General features: G+C 37.8%; 1 protein-coding gene across 1 annotated transcript in view; it reads left to right on the plus strand.

Annotated features, from left to right (window-relative positions):
• The first annotated feature begins 4,238 nt into the window (after positions 1 to 4,238).
• Positions 4,239 to 21,310, plus strand: part of LOC109070277 (Fanconi anemia group J protein homolog) — a 28,259-nt gene continuing 11,187 nt past the window's right edge. The window contains 14 exon segments of the mRNA XM_042771657.1: positions 4,239 to 4,303; positions 4,725 to 4,850; positions 5,064 to 5,178; positions 5,787 to 5,975; positions 6,063 to 6,205; positions 6,295 to 6,456; positions 12,320 to 12,622; positions 14,632 to 14,853; positions 16,450 to 16,649; positions 16,801 to 16,933; positions 17,019 to 17,173; positions 17,741 to 17,909; positions 18,016 to 18,156; positions 18,374 to 18,535. Coding sequence (XP_042627591.1) covers positions 4,758 to 4,850; positions 5,064 to 5,178; positions 5,787 to 5,975; positions 6,063 to 6,205; positions 6,295 to 6,456; positions 12,320 to 12,622; positions 14,632 to 14,853; positions 16,450 to 16,649; positions 16,801 to 16,933; positions 17,019 to 17,173; positions 17,741 to 17,909; positions 18,016 to 18,156; positions 18,374 to 18,535 — 2,187 coding nt within the window. The 5' untranslated portion in view covers positions 4,239 to 4,303; positions 4,725 to 4,757.

Below are 21,310 nucleotides of genomic sequence, written 5' to 3' on the forward strand. Positions count from 1 at the left end.
GAAAACATTAAGCAGTACAACTGTTTTCAACAATGATAATAACAAGAAATGTTTATTATGTAAAAATTATTCACAACATTACTGTTTTTACATAATGTGTTTTGCTAAAAACAAATGCAGCAGCCTCGGTGAGCATTAAAAATATTAAAAAGACATTTAAAAATCTTACCGACCCAAAATTTTTGAACAGGAGTGTATATAACTTGTTTGAAGTGGGAGAGATGAATATGCATTGTGCATAATGCAATAAGAAGCACCACAGTTTGTTCAGAATGTGTGGGACAGAAAATGTATTTGGGGCAAAACTGATAATTGATAATCTGTTTGACCAATATTTTGCCGATATTCACACTTCTCAATCTAGTCAAATGATACCATTTGGCTGGGCTCTACAGAATAGCACTGAACAACATCATCACACCATTGTGTGTTCAACAGGAAACAGCAGTGTGCACAGAAAAAAAATTAATGTAATATTTCAATATGTTGTTTGCATAAATTATTTAACTTAACATCCACTCATGCTTAAATAAGATGTTAGAGAAATGCTTGACGTAGCATTATAAGCTATCTGTTATGCGTTTAGCAGATGCTTTTATCCAAAGTGGCTTTTTATGAGCTGCTTTATGAACCATCTTGCTGGGAACAATTGTGGTTGTAGCTTAGCAGTAATCAATAAAGACTTCAGAGACAAATAAATAAAGAAAATAAAGCATTCTTGTAACTCAAACAAAAGAGCATGGTATTAGCAATGTCAAGGTCATGGGTTCATTTCCCAGGGAAGAATATGCATATTGTGAAGTCAATGTAAGTCACTTTGGATAAAAGCGTCCACCAGATGCTGTAAACAGTGCCTTCATGTTTTGATTTAGCTTTAGCTGACTGAACTTCTATATCAAAATAAAACTGCAAATCAGCTGTGATCATCTACAACTATTTGTTCAATCACTTATGTTTCCATAGGACACTAAGGCAAAGTTCCAGCATCTGAATATAAATTAAAAATCACAACATCTGACAAAAATAATAAAAAGAAGCAATAAGACAACTGTGCCATAGTCCTTGGACGTTTGATGAGGACAGATACTGGCTTGAGAGAATATGGAGACTGTTAAAAGATTGCAGTGATGCATTAAGTCATGTAAGGTCTATTTCTGCTCTACTGGGTTTTGTCACTAACTCTGAATAAACTAAGCAGTTCAGTTTCTGTTTTACCTGTAATATTTTCCAATCACCAGTGGGGGGAAAAATAATATCCCACATAGCAAATGCAAGCACACACTCACACACACTTGCAAATGTAATATAAAGACACAATTGCCTTTGACATCAACACTACTGCACTGCTCTGCTGAATATTAACAAAGGATCTGCAAAGCAAATGACCTGCATAATTAATATGCATCTTAAGTGATACCAAAACATCAACTCTAGTAAATAAATAAATAAACTCCCAGGGCTGGGCGGTGAAGTCTTTGGTCATGTACCTGATGACTGGGGAACTGGCAGAGGAGGTGATGTTGTTGGTTGACAGCTGGAAATGAATGTAGGTCATGAGGTCCCACCGATCCAGCTGGGATAGAGATAAAATCACTAGATTCTTATTAGCCTCTTCTCTCACAAATAAGTGTCATGATATTTGTAATATCAACTATAGTGTTATATCTGGAGTAGGAACTTATTATTATACCTCAATCTCAAAGTGAGGGTTCTGGCAGGCCTTTAGGTCTAGGGAATTGGACACAACATGTAAATTTCATTGTTTTAACTGCTGGGATTTGCACAGTGCTGCTTTTCAATGTTATATCACCCCACAGTACTACTGTTTTGTCTTAATGTGGAGCACTGGAGTCATATATAGCTGCATATCGTCGAACATGCACAAAATTAATCTTGAGAATTAAACCTCTCACATCTTTGAGCATTTCTGAACACCAAACCTGCAGAAATATCACATCTGAAATGCTGAGTGATATGGAAATGAGGTTTACGGCACTCTGAGCATGTTAATAATGCTAATCCTGGGATTACGGGCACATTTTCAAGGTGCAATTACATCACCAAGCATCTCGGGATCACCATAATCACAGATTGTGCATGACGCTTCAGCATAATCCTGCCTCATCCTTATTAACTAGTCGGTGCCATCCAGACTCCTGTTAAGTAACACTGTTTTAAAATACTTTTTTCCTGATTCCACTTGTCTTCAAATTATAACTACATTATTTCATATAGCTGAAATATATATTAAACTTAAAAAAATGGCATATTATAAATCAGGCAAAATCAAAATTAGGTAAAAAAAAAAAGGTCCACTTTCCATATTTAACCTGCTCTGAGTTCAACAGTGGACCATAAGTGTTAAGTTATTGTTTACTATTGTTTTTATTTTTGTATTATACATACACACACACACACACACACACACACACACACACACACACATATATATATAGTGTGGATAAGAACGGTCACTTACAGGTAGTGCACCATACATGGTAACTATATATTTACTTTACTGTATTATACATGGTAAATACAAAGTACTTACGGACAAGTAGGTACAAACAGGCATGTCCTTACAGTATCCATATATGGCAACTAATAAGACACATTACTGTACATACTAATGATATGTACATGGTAAATGTGTAGCAAATACTGAAAGATGTGGTATGTAAGATATTTGCCATGTATGTACCAGGGAAGTACACCTACTGTAAAATATGATATTTACCATGTATGTACCAGGGAAGTACACCTACTATGCTTTTTATTTTAATTTTAAGTAATAAATATTAGAGTAGCAACACCAGAAAACAAAAAATGGCTGCTGCTTAATTTGGCAACACTGTATCTATACCAAAAGTGGTGAAAAATCATCATCGTCATTTATATATATATATATATATTATATCTATATATATGTATATATTCCTTCCTGCACTGAAATTAAGCTATATCTGTCAATAATTACAATAAAATAGATACATTATATTTTGGATCTGACGATGCCTACTGCCACACCTAAGGAAAAAAACACACATATTGTGGCCAAATGGATGGAGGAGAGATACACCCCAATATAGAGTTCTGAAAATTTCAAAAAGATTAATGTAAACGTCCCTTCATTGATTCGTAAAAAAAATTAATGTCGGTTTTTTTTGAGTTTGACAAAGACTAAAATAAAATAAATAAATCATTGTTTAATTGTAATGGGTTTTAGGAGTCATTGTTTAAGTCTCTCAAGTATCTGTTATAACTGTTCTTAAAAGTGGCAAAAATGGCTAAAAGCACCAAGCACCAAGGCAGAAACAGGTATGGCAATGATTTAGTACACAAACAGTGCCAAAATCAGCCACAAACATTGCATCGACGTCAAACAGACACCCTAAACTGCAACTTTAACACTGCTGCACAAAAACACCCAGACACAACACAGTCCTCTCATTTATCTATGCACTGCTGCACCCAATTAGCAGCAATTGACACCAGCTCCAGAGCACCTGCATCCTGTTTCTCACTGAGAGCTGGGCCCAGAGCATTTGGGGCTAATGGTGAGAAAGCTCCTCAAACAACCCCCCCACCAAAACCCTCTTATCTGTTCACATCACTTCACTTATAATATATAGATCAGTGATTAGACTTCATTTAGAGTTACTTTTATTTTGAAAAAATGAAAAAGAACATTATGAACAAAAAAAAGGTTGCTGGGACCATTTCATTTTATTTATGTGTGACTTATTTAGTTATATTAATAATTTAATAATTATGCTATCTTATCACTTCCATTTTATGAAAGGTTTTATATATTCCAAACATCTTTACATATTTACATTGGAAAAGTTAATGAAAAGATTTTCCATTGTTTTGTTTCATAATCACATGAGTAATCTGTATCCACCTTAAATCCTCACAGGCAAGACACTATTTGGATTGGTTTTTGAATGAAAATTTTTTTTTTTTTTTTTTTTTTTTTGATTGCTACCAAATGTATATATAATAATTGTTCTCTAAATTTCAGACCAAAAAATAAATAAATAAATAAAATCACTGGAATATGTGATAATGTTCACATTCCTGATTTACAAAAAAAAAATAATAATAAATTGACGTAAAGTGTCTTTTATTTTGACTGCGGACGTCACGTTGACGTACGGACGTCATGTTTTGCGCTGCTGCGCTGGAGTTTCATTTTTGTGCCTTATTTTGTTTACACAGCTAACTTACTTTTAACCCCGTCAAAAATTCATCTTTTCTTTGTGAAGTAATCCATCTGATACTCCTCTTGATTACTCTTGAGGTAAATGAAGTAATCTACATGTGCTGTTTATATGCAGGAGTAGCAGAAAATAACCTTAAAGCACTCTTTTATTCCACTGTTGCTGGTTGAATCGTGTTTAGCAGACCTCTCTTACCGTCATGTTAAGTTTCAGTTTAAGTATTTCCCGTGTACATAAGATGAATTTAGATGAAATTAAGCAGATTCTTTATTGGTTCGTAAAAAATATTTTTTTCAGTTCGGTTTTGTTCGTGTAACGTTAGTTTGTTTTGCCGCAGTCCGACTCCGAAATAATCAGTCAGTTTAGATGATCAATTTTCAGCCAAACTTGGTGTAAATGTAGTGTTTATCCACAATTAATTTAGGTAACGTTAACTCAGAGCTGTCAAATGAAGCCAGTTTTCCAGACTCCTGGAACTCTAATGATTGTATCCTCAGACAGTGACATCCTCCATTGGACACAGAAAGACACAGAATGGCTGCGGCTCCAGTGGAGTACACCATAGGAGGGGTGAAAATAAACTTCCCTTGCAAAGCTTATCCATCTCAGCTAGCCATGATGAACTCAGTAAGATCTGTTGTACTTGTGTTTTACAGATTCGTTCTTGTGTTTTATAGTCAATGTTTGTTACATACACCTTGTGATGCACTCTTGGACACATCATCAGTGATAGTACCTGGGGTCATAGGGGGTTTCGGGTCTTTCAACTTCAGACCCCCTCACCCAGGCGACCCGAAAGTTTTGATTGATATCTGTCATTTATGTTTTTATCTCTCTTAGATCATTCGTGGACTTAACAATGGGCAGCACTGTCTGTTGGAGAGCCCTACTGGCAGTGGGAAAGAGCCTCGCTCTTTGCTTTGTTCGGCCCTCGCATGGCAGCAAGCACAGTTTGGTATGTCTAGAAATCTTTTCAACAAGTTTTAAACTCTTCTGTCAAAAGTCTGGGGTCAGTAAGATTTTTTAATAGTTCTGGAATAAATCTCTTATGCTTACCAAGTCTGTTTAATTTGATCAAAAATACTGCAAAAGTAGCAGTGACATTGTAAAATATTATTGAAATTAAAAAAAAAAAATTATTTTACTTTAGTATAATCTAAAATGTAAGTTATTCCTGTGATGCCAAATTTTCAGCTGCCAGTCTTCAGTATCACATGATCCTTCAGAAATGAGAAATTTTTCAGGATTCTTTGATGAGAAGAAAATTTATTTGTTACTTATTTATAACTTATTGTTTTTCCGATGTATATCAATGTTAAAGACTGTTGTCGGTTTGTTATCAATTTAATGCATCCTTGCTGAAAAAAGTTTGACCACAAATTGACCACAATTTTCATTTCATGTCAAATATCCAAGACCCCGAACTGAATATTCTGTTATGCTTTACAGAGACAAGCTAATCTGTCTATGACTTCTGTGATAATAAGCTCTTATTAACTCTTCACTCTATAAAACAGCATTAAATCAATAGCTTCCATTTTGTTGGTTTTGTCATGTATTAAGGTAAGGAACCAGTTGCAGGCACTAGTTCGGCTGACTGTAAGAAACCAGAAGTGGCTACACCATGTCAGTGTGTGTGCCATAACCGAAATGCACACCCCACTTTCAGCAGCACAGCATCTAAACCACCTCTGGTTGATCTTCCTCGTGAAGGTACTTCTGCTCAAGCTACAACCCCTCTCTCAAAAGAAGGTAAGCATTTTGACCCCCCAAAAAAACATAAAACACCATGATAAATTACTGTTGTTTGTTTTCATTGAGTGTGCTTTCTTGTTTCAGCAGTCAGAAGTGACCAGCCGTGGAAGCCAACTTTGTGTTCCCGTCTCTCTGAGAAAATTCAGGCCTCTCTCTCCAATGGAGAACAAGATGATGATTTTAAGATTGACGGGAAGCGCATTCGTACACCAGGCACAGAGCAGAAGGTACTTCTGCAAACAGCTTCTATTCCTGTGACATTATTGATCGGCTTGTTGAGTCTTGTCATCACGCTTAGTTTTTTTTCTTTCCACAGAGCAGCAAGCGAAGATGTCTCGAGCGAGGAGTGATTTACATTTGGATGATGATGAGAGAGGAGGAGCATCTGGAGAGACCAGTTCCTGGGGCTCAGAGTTGGACCATGGAATTGAACAGTGGTGCCAGAGCTGACAGCTGCCAGTCGCAGCCACAGTGTTGTGTGAGTGCACCTCAGACACATGTTTTATTGGGAGACTATGATGTAATATAGTGTCAAAAATAGTTATGGGGAGCACCGTTTGATATTTCTCCAGATTTCATCATCCAGTACCATTAAAGGGATAGTTCGCCCAATAAATGTAAATTTTTTTGGTTTGATTTTGTTTTTGTTTTTTTCTTTTACCCTCTCAACCAAGCGACATAGAAAATCTTAGAGACAGTTCATCTAAAAATTACAATTTTATGGTTTGACTTTTTTTCTTCAAAATAACTTGTCTTTAAGTCTTTAAATAACTTTGTTCCACGAAATAAAGAAAATCATACGGGAACAACATGATGGTGAGTAAATGATGACAGAATTGTCCTTTTTAGTTGCATTATCCCTTTATCCTTACTTCAGCTGTTTAACCAAGGATGCCACTGGAATGGTATGTTATTAAAGAAATAATATTATGATACACAGTATACTTATTAATTGATTATTAATTTTAATTTATTTAATACATGTATTTAATTTATTTAGTAATAATTAATTTTAAATAAATTAATTCATCTTAAAAATGTAATATTTAATTGATGTTGTGTTATTTTATTGTTGACCACTTGGTGGCAGGAGAGGATGGCTCAAAACTGAGATTTCAAAGCTTCGTGGTGATATTATTGGATTTATTGTGGGGAGTTTTCGCACTGCTGTTGGATACTTAATTATGTGTCTAAGCAGGAATAATCTCTGTTTAATTACTATAATTTGACTAGTACTGTGCCACAACAAGCCATATGACTCCAGATTAAATGTATGCACACATAGTTGCTTTCATTCTAAATCGGATGGCGCCAAAGCAATGTCTGACAGAATGCAAAACAGGGTTTTATAGACGTTTGAGGATGCTAGATTTGTTTTAGCTTATAGACTTTATGGGAAGGTTTCCGGCCTTTTGGATTGCACTTTGGAAATCTTCCTGACCCTTTATCCGTGCTTTGATAACCTTAAATAAACAATTAGCACTTCATCATTTCCATCAAGCAGAAATCCTCCTAATCTGGGGTTACGAAGTGTTATTATGAAGATAGTTTGTTTGTTTTTTTGAGAGAGGCTGATATGTAGGGCAGCTTAGCATCTCCATGTACTCCATAAGGCCTCTTAGAAAATCTGATCTAATGTAACAAACACCACAGGTATTCACATGGCCAGTGGTGAAAAGAATTGGTGTCAGCGTGATCGTCCTGTCACACTGTAGGACATATTGCTTACAACTGACACAGTGGAAAAGGAGTGACTTGTGCTATGCGTTCCTCAAGATTGGTGGACTGTCACAGAGGAGGACGGCCCTGGCCTGATGGGCGGGCTGATGGGTGTGTTATGTGGAGGGGGAGAAGAGAAAGCAGGCCTTAGGTTTCACTCTCACCTGACACCGTTCTCGGCCCCTGCCAGTGCTGACTGACATCTTCAATGGGCTCTTTGAAGCGAGCTCCAGTTTAATTAAGAGGTTTTTGCCTTGCTTGGCAGTGATCTGTGAAAGCCTGGGATAAATATTGAATGGGGTTCACCTGCTGGTTACGGCGCTCTGGGGATAAACAGGTGCTTTGTGGGATTGGGGATTTGTGGGGGTGGGGGCACTCCGGGGCAGCTATCAGGAGGGCTAAAGGGAGTAAAGACCTCACTGAAAATGCTTCACTCGCTGTTTCTGTCTCTCGCCCGCTATCTCTTTCTCTCTCTGTCCATCTGTATGGTGAGGGTGCAGTGGCCCAGGCAGGCGGACAGTGTGAGATTTCAGTCTCTCAGGTGTCAGGCTCTCAGAGTCAGTCTGTTGAAATGCAGTCTCCATTGTTCCCGCTCACACTCAGGCCTGCATCTTCCACCACAGGGTCATTGTAGAGTGCATATAATCTAGCCTCACCATCTCAAACACAGGAGCTGCTCTCTCCACACCTCACCTGGCAAACAGAAATGCCACTGTCTAACAGAACGAACCCAGCTCTTATGATGTTTTTTTCAGCACTAACTGATAAGTACATGGTAGAGTCCTCTGCCTCTTCACGTAGGAATTTAACAATTCCAGTTCTAATGTTGATTTGTCTCAATAATTCTGGTTTCTTAATGGTACCACTAAAGATTTATTTGAATCTGAGTAAGTTATAGACTCCTGCATCTAATTCTTATGTATTTGTGATTAGATAAAACAACTTTAGCATGAGAATTGAACTTTATTAGTTGCTATGAATGTTTTGGAAATCCATTAAAAAGAAACTGTTAATTAATGTTGTTTATTTGGGAATCTTTTGACTTCATTGGTCGCATTGTAATATGTGTTTATGAGCCGGTTGTTTTCAGTGAATCAGAATCATCAGCTCAAGAATCATACTTCACTGGTTGTGCTGTATGTTTCTGATTCCTTAAAAAAAAAGTAAACGGTTCATAAAAGTTGCTCACTTGGGAAATTTTTACTTTATTGATTGTAGTCTGTGTTTACATCACTACAAACACCTGGCTCATAAATTTATTTGCTCGGGAATCTGACTTCACAAGTAGAGTTGTATGATTTTGATACATTAAAACAGCTGTTTTATAAAAGTCATTCACCTGGGAATTTTTTTACTTCATTGTTCTCACTGTATGTTTTTTACAGGCTAGTTGTTTTTAGTGAATCACAGTCATCATCTCAGGAATTGGACATTACCGTTTGTGCTGTATGTTTTTAATAAAAAAAATAAAAAATAAAAAAAATTCATAAAAGGTGTTCACTTGAGAAGGTTTTGAATTCATTGATCACACTCCATGTGTTTCATTCATTAAAAGCAACTGGTTCATAAGAGTCGTTTGCTTGGGAATCTGACTTTATTAGTTATGCTGTATGTTTTTAATTCATTTTAAAGGACCGGTTCATAAAAGTCACTTTGGAATCTGGCTTCATTGGTTGTGCTCAATGTGTTTGATGTACTAAAATAACTAGCTTATAGTCATTAGCACGGGAATCGGACTACACTAGTAGCGTTGGATGTTTTTGATTCATTAAAGAGAACCAGGACCTAAAAGTCATTCTCTTGGCAGTGTTTGGCTTCATTGGTTGCACTTTATATTATAATTTTTTTTTCCCAGACTCACTTTCATTTTGCACATGCTGGAACTGTTAATGTTTTGTTCTGGTTTGGGAAACACAAAAAATATATTTACTTACTCTACTCTTCACATATCCATTATGGTAAAATACACCATATAGTGACCAGCAGCTCATTTTATGTATTTGTAGTATGTGTGCTGGCCCTGAACTGTAACTAGCAGTTAGGTCCCACAAGAGCTGTGAAATGCTGTCATTGTACACCAATGATTCTAAAAAAAACCCAAAGACACTTTTCTCAATATCCTTGCACATTTTTTAGTGCCAGAACAATGGCCACATTTTCTTAGCAGAGCAATGAGCTGCTAGATGCATCTGCAGGTGTCTCCCCCTGACTGGAACAGCATGCTTGGGTTAACGCTCCTACACAATGCCACACACTGTTTTATTAGGAGCCACTGTTGAGGTCTGGAGCGGCCTGAGGTGTACCTCTCTGCTCCACTGATACCAGGGCCTCACCATGAAAGAATGTGCCACTCTGCCTGAATGTGTCTGTGGCGACGGGTTCGGCCAATGGAGGCTGTTATCTGCATTCCAGGGGTGTCTTATTTGCTGTGCGGTAGTGAGAGGGGCCGAAAACTGTTGCAGGCTGCATGTAAGGGATACCCTTGTGTCAGCTGTTTCCTGCACGGCTGCTGACAAGGCCTCCCATTCACAATTAGCCCTTTCTCTCCCCACTGCGATGAATAAGTAATTATTCGGTATAGGAGGCAGGATACTTGGACTGGCCTATTGAATGTGGCAGCAGCAGGTAAGGTGATCAGTAGGGCTGTAACTCTTGCTGCGAAGTCGCAACCTTAGCTGCTGCCAGCTCTCTGTTTATTTAGCAAGTCGGCACTGGTCTTTGTCCCATCGGGGGACAGTTTGCAAGGCAGGCTCACGTTCGCTTCCATTCTTTCACTTACTGTAATATTTAATGACAAACAATGTTTGAGAAGCAGCTTGGGTAACCAGAGCTGGACCTCTTCAGTGGAGTGCAGGCTAAAGGACAGCTTGATCCCTGATGTGACGGTGTAACACACACAGTGACTTAGCATTTGCTTATGAGGGATAATCTTACTGTCACTCTTAGGAAAAGAAAAGAAGCAACTGTTATTTTGAAGGACTGAAGGAAGACTGATATAGGAGATTTTATTTATTGGTATCAATATATTTAATTGTAAATGCTCATTTAGATTACCTTTGCCACCATCTGACGCTCACTGAAAGTTCAAAAACAATGAATACAATAATTTTTTACATGCATTATGTAAATCATTTTTAATAGTATTGATTGATTGATTTTTGTGTGTGTTTTATTTTTAATTAATTAACACACACACACACACAAAAGTTGTCAGTCACTCATGCCTGGGCAAAATCTTGTTGTTGAGAGGGGAAAAAATTGGTACACACATCCTTGTAAAAGCAACATTTTATTTTGAACTTTAAGTAGGCTTTTGAATAGATTTTTAAAATATTTTTCTATTTGCCATTTACAAATTCTTTCACCCTGATAGATTTACTAATTTATTTAATGTAAACATACGTTTTGTAAGTATATGTACATTACTGTTTGAAAGTTTGTGGTAGTAGTAGTAGTAGTTTTTTTTTTTTTTTTTTTTTTTTTTTTTAAGTCTCTTATGTTCACCAAGTCTGCATTTGTTTGATCAAAAATACAGTAAAATTGTGATATTGATATTATTACAATTTAAAGTTAAAGTTTTTAATACATTTTAAATTGTATTCTTATGATGGCAAAACTGAATTTTCAGCACCCATTTCTCCAGTTTTCTTTATTAATGTTAAAAGCAGTTGTGCTTCTTAATATTTTTGTGGAAACTGTGATCTTTCAGTATTCTGAATAAAAAGTTCAAAAGGACATTTTGTAACATAAATACATGCCTTTGCTCTCACTTTTGATCAATTTAATTAATCCTTTCTGCATAAAAATTATAATTTCTCTCTGGAAAAATCTTTCTGACCCCAAACTTCTGAACTGTATTGTTTTATCAGTTTATTGTGTTTTAATCCATTCGGCAGAATTCTGCAGATTTTTTCCCACTAAAATCTTTGCAGAAAATAAAAATAAAAAAACCTGCTTATTCCATTTGCTCCTACCTATCGGCAATGATTAGAAACCTGATCCATAAACATACCAGGAAAGATTAAGCCCACTAATGCTCAAGGTGAAGAAATATTGACTCTGTCCAGTTCCTATATAACAGTTCCATTATTATATATTCCAGGCATAGCAGTTCAGTACTGTAGATTTTAACACTTCACAAGCTTTTCTTGTTTTATGCATGCAGTATTTCAATAGTCAGACAATGCTGCTTTCTCCCACAGAATAAAGCAGTGACTCTCTGCTTGACACCAGCTGTGTAACGCATGAGTTGTGTGTCATTCCCATGAATGGAGGGGAAAGTGGGACACTTAAAATGCTCATACCTTCCTCAAGATCAGTTTCACCACTAGAGCTGGCTGCAGGCAAGCATGGCCCTTTATGTGAAAGCTGCAATTAAAGAGATCCAATCAGAGGGGCCAGTAGCATGAACAATGGCACAGTCTAAAATTACAGTCTTGCTTGGGGTCATTCTGTCTTGACTTATAGCATTTGCCTGCTATGTGAATGATTATCTATATGACTGCATACACAAAAGCCTTTTCATGAGCTGGACAAACAAGGGCTGTAGCATTGCTTCAAGTAGGTTGTTTCTCTTTGTAATGTTTCTGCTTGACTTGTTTTTCTTTTTTTGTATTTCACAGTCTCCTGTGTCTTGTTCACTCTGTCCTTGCGCCAACCTCAAAGCAGGAGAGAAAACAGTTGAAAAATCCAAGGATAACGATAAAGACAAAGAGGGAAGCGGAAGGAAAAAGATCCCAAAAATCTTCTTCGGCACTCGTACTCATAAACAGATCACACAGATCGCACGGGAGCTGAAACGGACGCTTTACTCCACCGTGCCCATGACGATTCTGTCCAGCCGAGACCACACCTGTGTCCATCCCGAAGTGGTGCCTCATGCCAACCGCAACGAGCGCTGCAAGGAGCTGCTGGAGGCCAAGAACGTGAGTCGGCCCTTTCCAAGCTTACACCATGTGACACTGCAGCCACCTTTGAGCACAGGTTCTTCATTCATCTGTCATCATTAGAGCCTCTCGGAGGGATAAAAGAGAGTAGACTTAGACATCTCCTGGTTCACTGAGTCCAAGGCCTGAACCCTGAACTCTGTCAATATTAGTGTTGAGAGAGAAACCTAAAGCTCACCAATGAATCTTTTTCTCTTGGTTGTCCTAAAATCTCCACTTATATTTCAAGACTGTGAAATGAAAGTAGCATACATTCAGGGTGCATTAGTCCTAAAAAGCATAATGGATATTTAAAAATGCTTATTTTAAATTTAACCTTTGTTTGGAATAACTGACTTTGATTTAATATTTAATATTTTTCATATGTAGAAGATATTCTATGAATATTAGAATATTTTAATTATATTTAACATATTTTTTTTCTTCTTGCCATTTGTATTTAAACATATTGGTTCCAACGACTTAAAAATTGTACAGCTGTATATTATGCTAATAATGCTAATGTTGTTCAATGCAATGGTGACTTTAACCAAACAAAGAGTTAAGTAGTGTTAAATAATAATGGTGGAAATGGTTACATTAGCATTATTTCTTCAATGCATGAATCACCGCTAATACAAAAGTTACTTTCAAACCAAAGAGGTCTGTCAGTGCGGTGAATCCAAGTGACCAACTTGAACCCGCTGCTAAATCTGTGTGGGGAGATTTTTCCCCCTCAACTCAAATTCCTGACTGTGCAGATGCCAATTTGAAATGCCTAGATTTCACCCACAAATTCCACTGAACAACAGTTATGTGGACACACCTTAACAGTTTCTGTCTGCGGTGTTGACCTGTTTTCTTTGGCTGCAAACAGCATTTAAATGAAGATTTTAAAGACCTGTTTTGGTGGTCCAAATTGTGGTGCATTATTAGAATGGTCTCATTTTAGATTTATGTATGATAATGGTGTTTATATATAGCAAAAGATAACCCATGCACTCACCATTTCCACTGACCACCTACATAAGTGTACAGGTCATGGCCTCTACCCTGTTCATCTTTGAGTGTTGGGCCTACAGTAAGTAGTGATCAACTCATCATGAATTTGTTAGCCATTGAATCTCTTGAATTGGATCTTGTGAACGGAGATTGACCCACACCTTACTGTGGAACCAAACACCTCGTTTCCTGATCTTCACAGTGGCCTGCAGGCTAAACAGCAAGTGTGGCCACTTATTCTGTGAGCCCTCTTCTCCTTTCACTGTAACACTGTCGTAAGAAAAGAAGACGAGCTGGCGACCCTGAAATGCAAACCCTTGCTTTAAGGTTTCACAAACTTAATCTCCGTCACTAAAGCTGTGGAGAACAGTTACAGGCGATAATATCCCCAATCAGTCATACAGACCTTTTTTGTTGTGCAGCCTTGTCAAAGGCTTCAAACGCACTTTGTTCCAGTAGTCTCTGACCATCGGGCGGCCCGCGTAATGATACCTATTATGCTGTCACCACAGGTGTCCACTCACCTCTCGACTGTGTCGCGCCCCTGCACATGAAAGAGGGGAAGACCGTGCCGACAACCCTGCAACCCCGAATGAGTTGTCGTTTTCCTCAGCCTCCCTGGGGCCCCATCTCTTGTGTCCTCTTATGAGTCTTTATTCCGCTCTCCTTGCCTTACTGAATGGCTGAAGAGCATAGGCTTTTCAGACACTTGTCATTAGGTCGCACACCCCTCAGCAGTGCCATCGTCACCTTCATAAGAGTTGGAGGACAGGAGGATCAAAACGGCACGATCGGGTTGACATTTATCCCGTGCTCTCATTGATGGCTAATCCCTCTTTGAGTATGTATGCTGGAAGCTGCCATCAGCCTTTCAGCAGCATGTTACAGGTTCCAGTGAATCACGAAATCATGCACAGATGCTTCTCTTTTCTGCAGGGATACACCTGCCTAAATAATTGTATAAAAAACACATTTATTATTGTTTAAATATTTTCATGTCTTTTCAGGGTCTGTCATGTCGGTACTACCACAATGTGCATAAAATGCGTGATCAGAACACGTTACAGTGGGTTCATGGGCTACATCATGCCTGGGACATTGAAGATCTTGTGCGTCTTGGTGGTAAGCTGCGGTCCTGTGCTTACTACGCAGCTCGGGAGCTCATGCAAGATGCCTGCATCGTGTTCTGTCCTTACAACTATCTGCTGGACCCCCTCATTCGTGAAAGCGTAAGCCTCATTGCATAAACTACTATATAATCTGAGTTTCAGTATATGTAGAATGTAATTAACTGCATTTTTTAAATTTATTAGTAGATATTTTTTTCTTTATATAGATTTAAAAATTAGTTTTCTTTGTTCCAGAAAAACAAATAAAATGATTTTCATTTTTAGACAGTGTTTTGATGTGTATAAAAACTAGGGATGCACCAAAATTATTCGGCCGAATAAGTGAAAAGACCAAATAAATTGTACCGTACAATGACGTGACGCGATCAAATAGCAACCAGCATAGAGTGAGAGGTGCGATGTCTTTATGTGCACTAATGCATGTAATTTTTGTGGGTGTGTTTGTATGTGTAAGTGTAAGACGCAAAAATCATTACGTGCACCAACAGTGAGAGAAAGTTTGCATCGCATGTCATTGATGAGAAAAGGAAGGGGTGATGAAGCGGAAATGGCCTTTAAAAATTAGTAAATAAACTGCAGAACGTTATGTTTTCTAATACACGCACTAATTGCATGTATTCTGACAGTGCTGCACAAACTTGCAGCGCTTTCTGCTTGTTAACTAGGGTTCAAACTCAAAGTCAAAATCTGTGTTTACTCGTCAGTTGTTCAGTCACGTTTTTATGAATTTTTACAATGCATGTGACAATGCGATACGTGCAACCTATGAAAAAAAAAAATCAGTTGTTTTGTAATTGATTTTTTCTTTGAAAAGCAAGACAAAACAATAAAAAGCACATTTGGGCTATTTAATTTACACAATGGTGGGAAAAAACTTGAAAAACCATGTTCGGTATTCCGCCTTTGGCCCAGTGTTTCATTTTGTTCGGTTACATTTCAGTGCATCCCTAATAAATACAGTACATTTCTTATATGCACTAAGAAATTAATTATTTTATTCAACAAGGACACATTAAAATTATATCAAAGTGACAAAAAAAGACATTTGTAATGATTTTATTTATTTATTTTATTTATTTATTTTTTTACTTTCTTATACTATTCACCAAATAAATAAAAATCCAGAAAAAACATGCATCACAGTTTACACAAAAATGTCAAGCAACACATTTTCAACATTGGTGATGTTAATTGGTAACATTGGTGATACAATTGTTTATGGAGCACCAAATCATCATATTAGAATATGACATTGTGTCATTGAAGCCTGGAGAAAAATCAGCTTTGCCATCAAAGGAATAAATGACATTTTAAAATGGACATTTAAGCAGTTGGCAGACACTTTATATGAATTTGTGTAAAGTCACTTTACATGACCTTACATAAATTTCTAAGCAAACCCATGATCTTGGTGTTGCTAGTGCCATTTGTTTGAGCTGCAGGAATGCAAAAAATAAAAAGATTAAAACCAGATATTTTTAATTTAAAAGTAATAATATGATTGTTTTCTATATATTTGATCAAGTAAATGCAGACTTGAGAAACTAAAAACATTAACAAAATCTGTTAACCACCCTTATTTTATAGTAGTCTGTTGAAGTTTTTAAATAAGGTTGATGACACGTTTGTTAGGATATTTGAATGATTACTGTATTTATCCATATGGTGATAACTGTCATGTTGTTCCTCTGCCAGATGGAAATCAATCTGAAGGAGCAGATTGTGGTGCTGGATGAGGCTCATAACATAGAGGACTGTGCCCGTGAGAGTGCCAGTTACACTCTGAACCAAGCTCAGCTGTTGCTGGCACGTGATGAGATTGATGGAATGGTGACACACAACATTCGGCGTGATCAACACCGGCCTCTGCTAGCCTTCTGCTGCAGCCTTGCCAAGTATGGCCCATCTTTTCTCCAAAAATTTCTCATCATAGGCAGTGGGATATCCATATTCTGCTTCGTCATGAGTAATATGTCGGAGATCTGCTTAATAGTCCAAATATTGCTCTTTTTAGTTAATTATATCTGCTTCCTTACATTTATATAGCTGGGTGCAGGAAAGCTGCAATAGCTTGGAAGAGCGTGAATATGAGTCTTCCTGCAAGGTCTGGACAGGGACAGAGATTCTTGGCATCTTCCATGCCCTTGGCATAACTGCAGACACCTTCTCTTTACTACAGGTATCCTTCCTCCATGTATCTTCCTCCGCTTTGACCAGAAGGAGTATACTAACAGTCTGTCTACTTTTTTATCTGCTCTTGGTAGAAAAACCTGGCAGCGGTGCTGGAGAAGGAGGAGCGGATCGGGCTAGTGAACGGGAGAGAAGACACGGTGCAGGTTCCCACCATCAGCTCCAACACTCAGTCAATGCTCAAAAGCCTCTTTATGGTGCTGGAATTTCTTTTCAGACAAAATTGCAGGTCATTATCACAAACTACCCATCATTCTTCTTACCTTACTATTTCTAAAAAGGTTTTTGGCAGTGATTTTTAAAGACCCCTTGAAATCACATTTGAAGTTTTATGGCTTCTAGTCCATATCTTTTATGCTGGTGTACTCCTAAAATCGACAACATTTATGTGTAAAATTTACAGAGGAACCATAAATTCAAAATAAACTGCAAGAAGTAAAAAAGTGAATTTTTTTGCTACAGATATTTAAATCAGAGACGCTATTAAAACATCACTGTCCTAATTCTCTCATACTTGCAAGTCGCAGTACAGTGAGGGTTGCTGAAATTAGACACAGTCTTCAGGAAACTTCATGGCCAAATAAATCCAAAGTATTTTAGTGTACTTGATAATCCTTGTCTTTTTAAAAGCTTTGATTAAATCTTCTAGCACATGCTCTAGTAAGCCACATAAACCCATTTAGTTATTCTGCATTCATCTGTTAGTTTTACTTGATTTTTCTTTTTTTTTTTATATATATATATATCATTCATCTGTTAGTTTTACTTGATTTTTCTTATATATATATATGTACAGGTTTGCAGATGATTACCGTGTGGCCCTCCAACAGAGCTTCATGTGGACCACCCAGCAGGACCTGCCTGATGCTCAAGGCTTTTTTGCACGACCCCAACGTCGCCGACAGAGCACCCGCACCAAAACTCTGGTGCACACCCTGAGCTTTTGGTGCCTCAACCCTGCCGTGGTGAGAGCAACTATTCTTGCTGTAGTACTTTTAAAACCTCATTTGGATGATGTCAGTATGAGTATGAATCGTAAGATGTCATGGCTGGTGATGTGTGTCATTACAGGCATTTTCAGATCTGAGCGACTCAGTGCGGAGTATCGTGCTGACCTCGGGCACCCTCTCTCCCATGGGCTCCTTTTCCTCTGAACTGGGCATCAAATTCTCCATCCAACTGGAAGCGAATCACGTCATCAGCAAGTCACAGGTCAGCAGTAGATATTTTAATATTAATATTTTTGTGAAAATCATTACACATTCTTTGATAAAATTCAAAAGCACAGCATTTATTTAAAATGGAAATCTTTTATAAGATTATAAATGTGCTTGCTGTCGTTTTTGATTAATTTAATGTGTCGTTGCTGAATAGAAATGTTCATTTCTTTCTGAGTTGGATAGTAGGTGTGTGTTTGTTTATGTTGCAGGTCTGGGTCGGTACAATTGGTGCAGGGCCTCAGGGTCGTAAACTTTGCGCCACATTTCAGCATGCAGAGACATTTGCCTTCCAGGATGAAGTAGGGGCCCTGCTGTTGAAAGTGTGCCACACAGTGAGTCGAGGGGTTCTCTGCTTCCTGCCATCCTACAAGGTATGTACAGTCAGTATTCTCTACAATTAGTGCCGCCTGCTAACGTAAGCATCACTATTGCTCATACTTGGAAGTTTGTTCAAATCCTTAAGTTTAAGTATCAAATTAAGTAGCACCATTAGTGCTAAAGACATGAATAAACCAGAAATAAAATGGCAATACGATTCTGAACCATGAGTTGCTTTTTTTCTGTAAGTCATGTCAAACTGATACTGTAGCTCTGCAAAGCTGCCACTGGGAGGCCTTAGAGACCACAACTTTGCATTACTGTAAACATGCTGATGCTTTCCATAAAATACTATAAAAATATAATCTGCATGCTGTGTAGGACTGTGGTTGTTGTCTGACATTCCGGTAGAGGATCCACTAAACCATAACACAAAAATTAACTGCTTCAGAATTCAATAGCAGTGGTCAGACGATGACCATATGAGCTCATATGTAGCCGTAATGCATTATGGATAATGAACGGAACCTTTGAGTGCTGGCTCGCGGTTTTTCTGTATCCCTTTTCAGGTAACAGTTTCAATTATTGAAACCCATTAAAAAATACTTTGTTCCTCATTGTTTGATATGTTTAGCTCATGAATAATTCAGCCCTATTCAAGCTGCCTGTCATGATGTACCCTCAGAGAGGATGGTTACCTTTCTTAAATATCTGTGTGTGTGTGTGTGTGTGTGTGTGTGTGTGTTTTTGTGTATGTGGTTGCATGTGTGTGTGTGTGTTTGTGTGTGTGTGTGTGTACATCTTTATGTTGATCTAAATTTAGTGTACAATTCCAATATATTTCATCCAATATATTTAGCATATCAGGATCATAGTATGCTTCCCCAACTTTAACACAACAACCAGTTTCTTTATATTGTGACCACATAAATTCCCTATTGTAGATCATGTCCATGTATGAATTTTCCATGTGGATTAAAATTTAATCTGGAAACTGAGCAGTTTAGGGACTCATTGGAGACTGTGGTGGTTTGAGCAGTTTAGGGACTCTTTTGATTGTTTGGTGTTTGTGGAGTTTGAGGGTCCATTTGTACATTATGTGTGTCTGATCTTGATTTTTCTTCCCATGACACCAATTGTGCAGTACCACCCTCAGGACCCTCAACAATATCATTCATAACTCATACAAATAGACACGCAAGCTCTTTACGGTTCCCAAGGTATGGTTTTGCGGCTTCTATCCCGTCTCAGTTGGACCCTGTTAACCACATTGCTCCATGTTTTCTGGCATGACCTAATGACAAGAATGCTAAACAGCTGGGAGGGCCTGCTTATTAAATGTGGGCTAGGAAAGGTGAAAAGATCTTGTGGAAACGCAGGATGCTTTTAAAGCAGATTAAGATAAGGGCCATTAGAACTGACGTCGCCAACCTGTCTGTGTGAAGAATCATCTAAGCTGGCGCCTGGCGCTTGAGGTGGAAAAGGAGGGGTTGGTGGATGTATCTTTACAACTTGCATCCTCTCAAAGTCAAAGTGCGTAGGCCATGAGCTCCCAAGGCCTCTCAGCATATTGGCTAAAGTCTCAGCAGTATCAGTAAAGGAACTATAGCACATGTGATTTAAGTGGTTTCTATTGCGGAGATGCATACTGTATTTCTTTATTTATTTAACAATCTAATGTTTTTTACTTTTATTATAAATTACACACACATATATGTATGTGTGTGTGTGTGTGTGTGTGTGTGTATATATATATATATATATATATATATATACTGTATATACATAATAATTTTTTTTTTTTTTTAATTTTTATATTTTTAAATATATGGCCCATATATTAGCAGCAGTCCTGAATCCCACCACTGACGTTTCTTTTTTCGGACAATTCAAAAGTTAACTTATTATCTGGAGGTAGTGAGATTGCTCTGCTCATACTCTGTCCATTGATCACTTGGTTTCAGATGTGTATTAAAGTAAATTTTTATGTGCTATGTTGTCACACCACTGAAAAGTGTGTAACTCTCTTTCTTTAAGCTGTCCATTAGTGAGGCAAGCCCTTATTCCAGCTATAGCTCTCAACTAGATAACAACAGATCCATACTTCAACAGATCTTGTTCTTTATCTGTGGACTTCAGTTCTCACTGTTGGCCTCACACTAATGGCCTGCTCCGCGTCAGCGCTGAAGAGTGTGGGTGCTTGCAGGCAGGTGGCAGGGGCTCCACTCTGCTCCGTCCTTGGAGTGATCATCGTCACTGATATTTGACAGCTGAATTATTTACAACAGCTACACACTTTCTCCTGCCACCACCAGGGCCCTATGTTTCATTTATGCCACACTACAACCAAGTGTGTCCATTATTTAGAGGACTTTTGCAAAGAAAAAAAAACAGCAATGTGTTGCCACATAATAGAATGGCGTCAAGACTGGAGGAAAATAGATAAAGAGCAGTGTAGGTGGCAGAGGAAATGAGAGCAAGAGAGAGAGAATGCACAGAGTTGTGCCTCACAATGCCACCTCGCCACAACGTCCCCTCAGAGAACTGCATCCAGTCGACTTAATCTAGCATGGTGATGCATATATTTAGTCGACTAACAACAATGAATTATTCATCTTTTGTTGCGCCTGCGGATTTTCGCTGGATAGTCTTCCCTCCACTTTTTTTTGATCAACAGCTTCTTTAAATGTTAACCTGTTCTTGTGCAGACATCTCTGAGATGTGAGCCTTGTCTCTTTACTGTAAAGGGGAACAACATTTATATATATACACCAACAGTCTGATTATTCTCAGAGTAAGGATTCACTCAGATTAAGATGGTTATTTTA

Source organism: Cyprinus carpio, chromosome A15 (assembly GCF_018340385.1).
Source record: "Cyprinus carpio isolate SPL01 chromosome A15, ASM1834038v1, whole genome shotgun sequence".
NCBI classification, from domain to species: domain Eukaryota; kingdom Metazoa; phylum Chordata; class Actinopteri; order Cypriniformes; family Cyprinidae; genus Cyprinus; species Cyprinus carpio.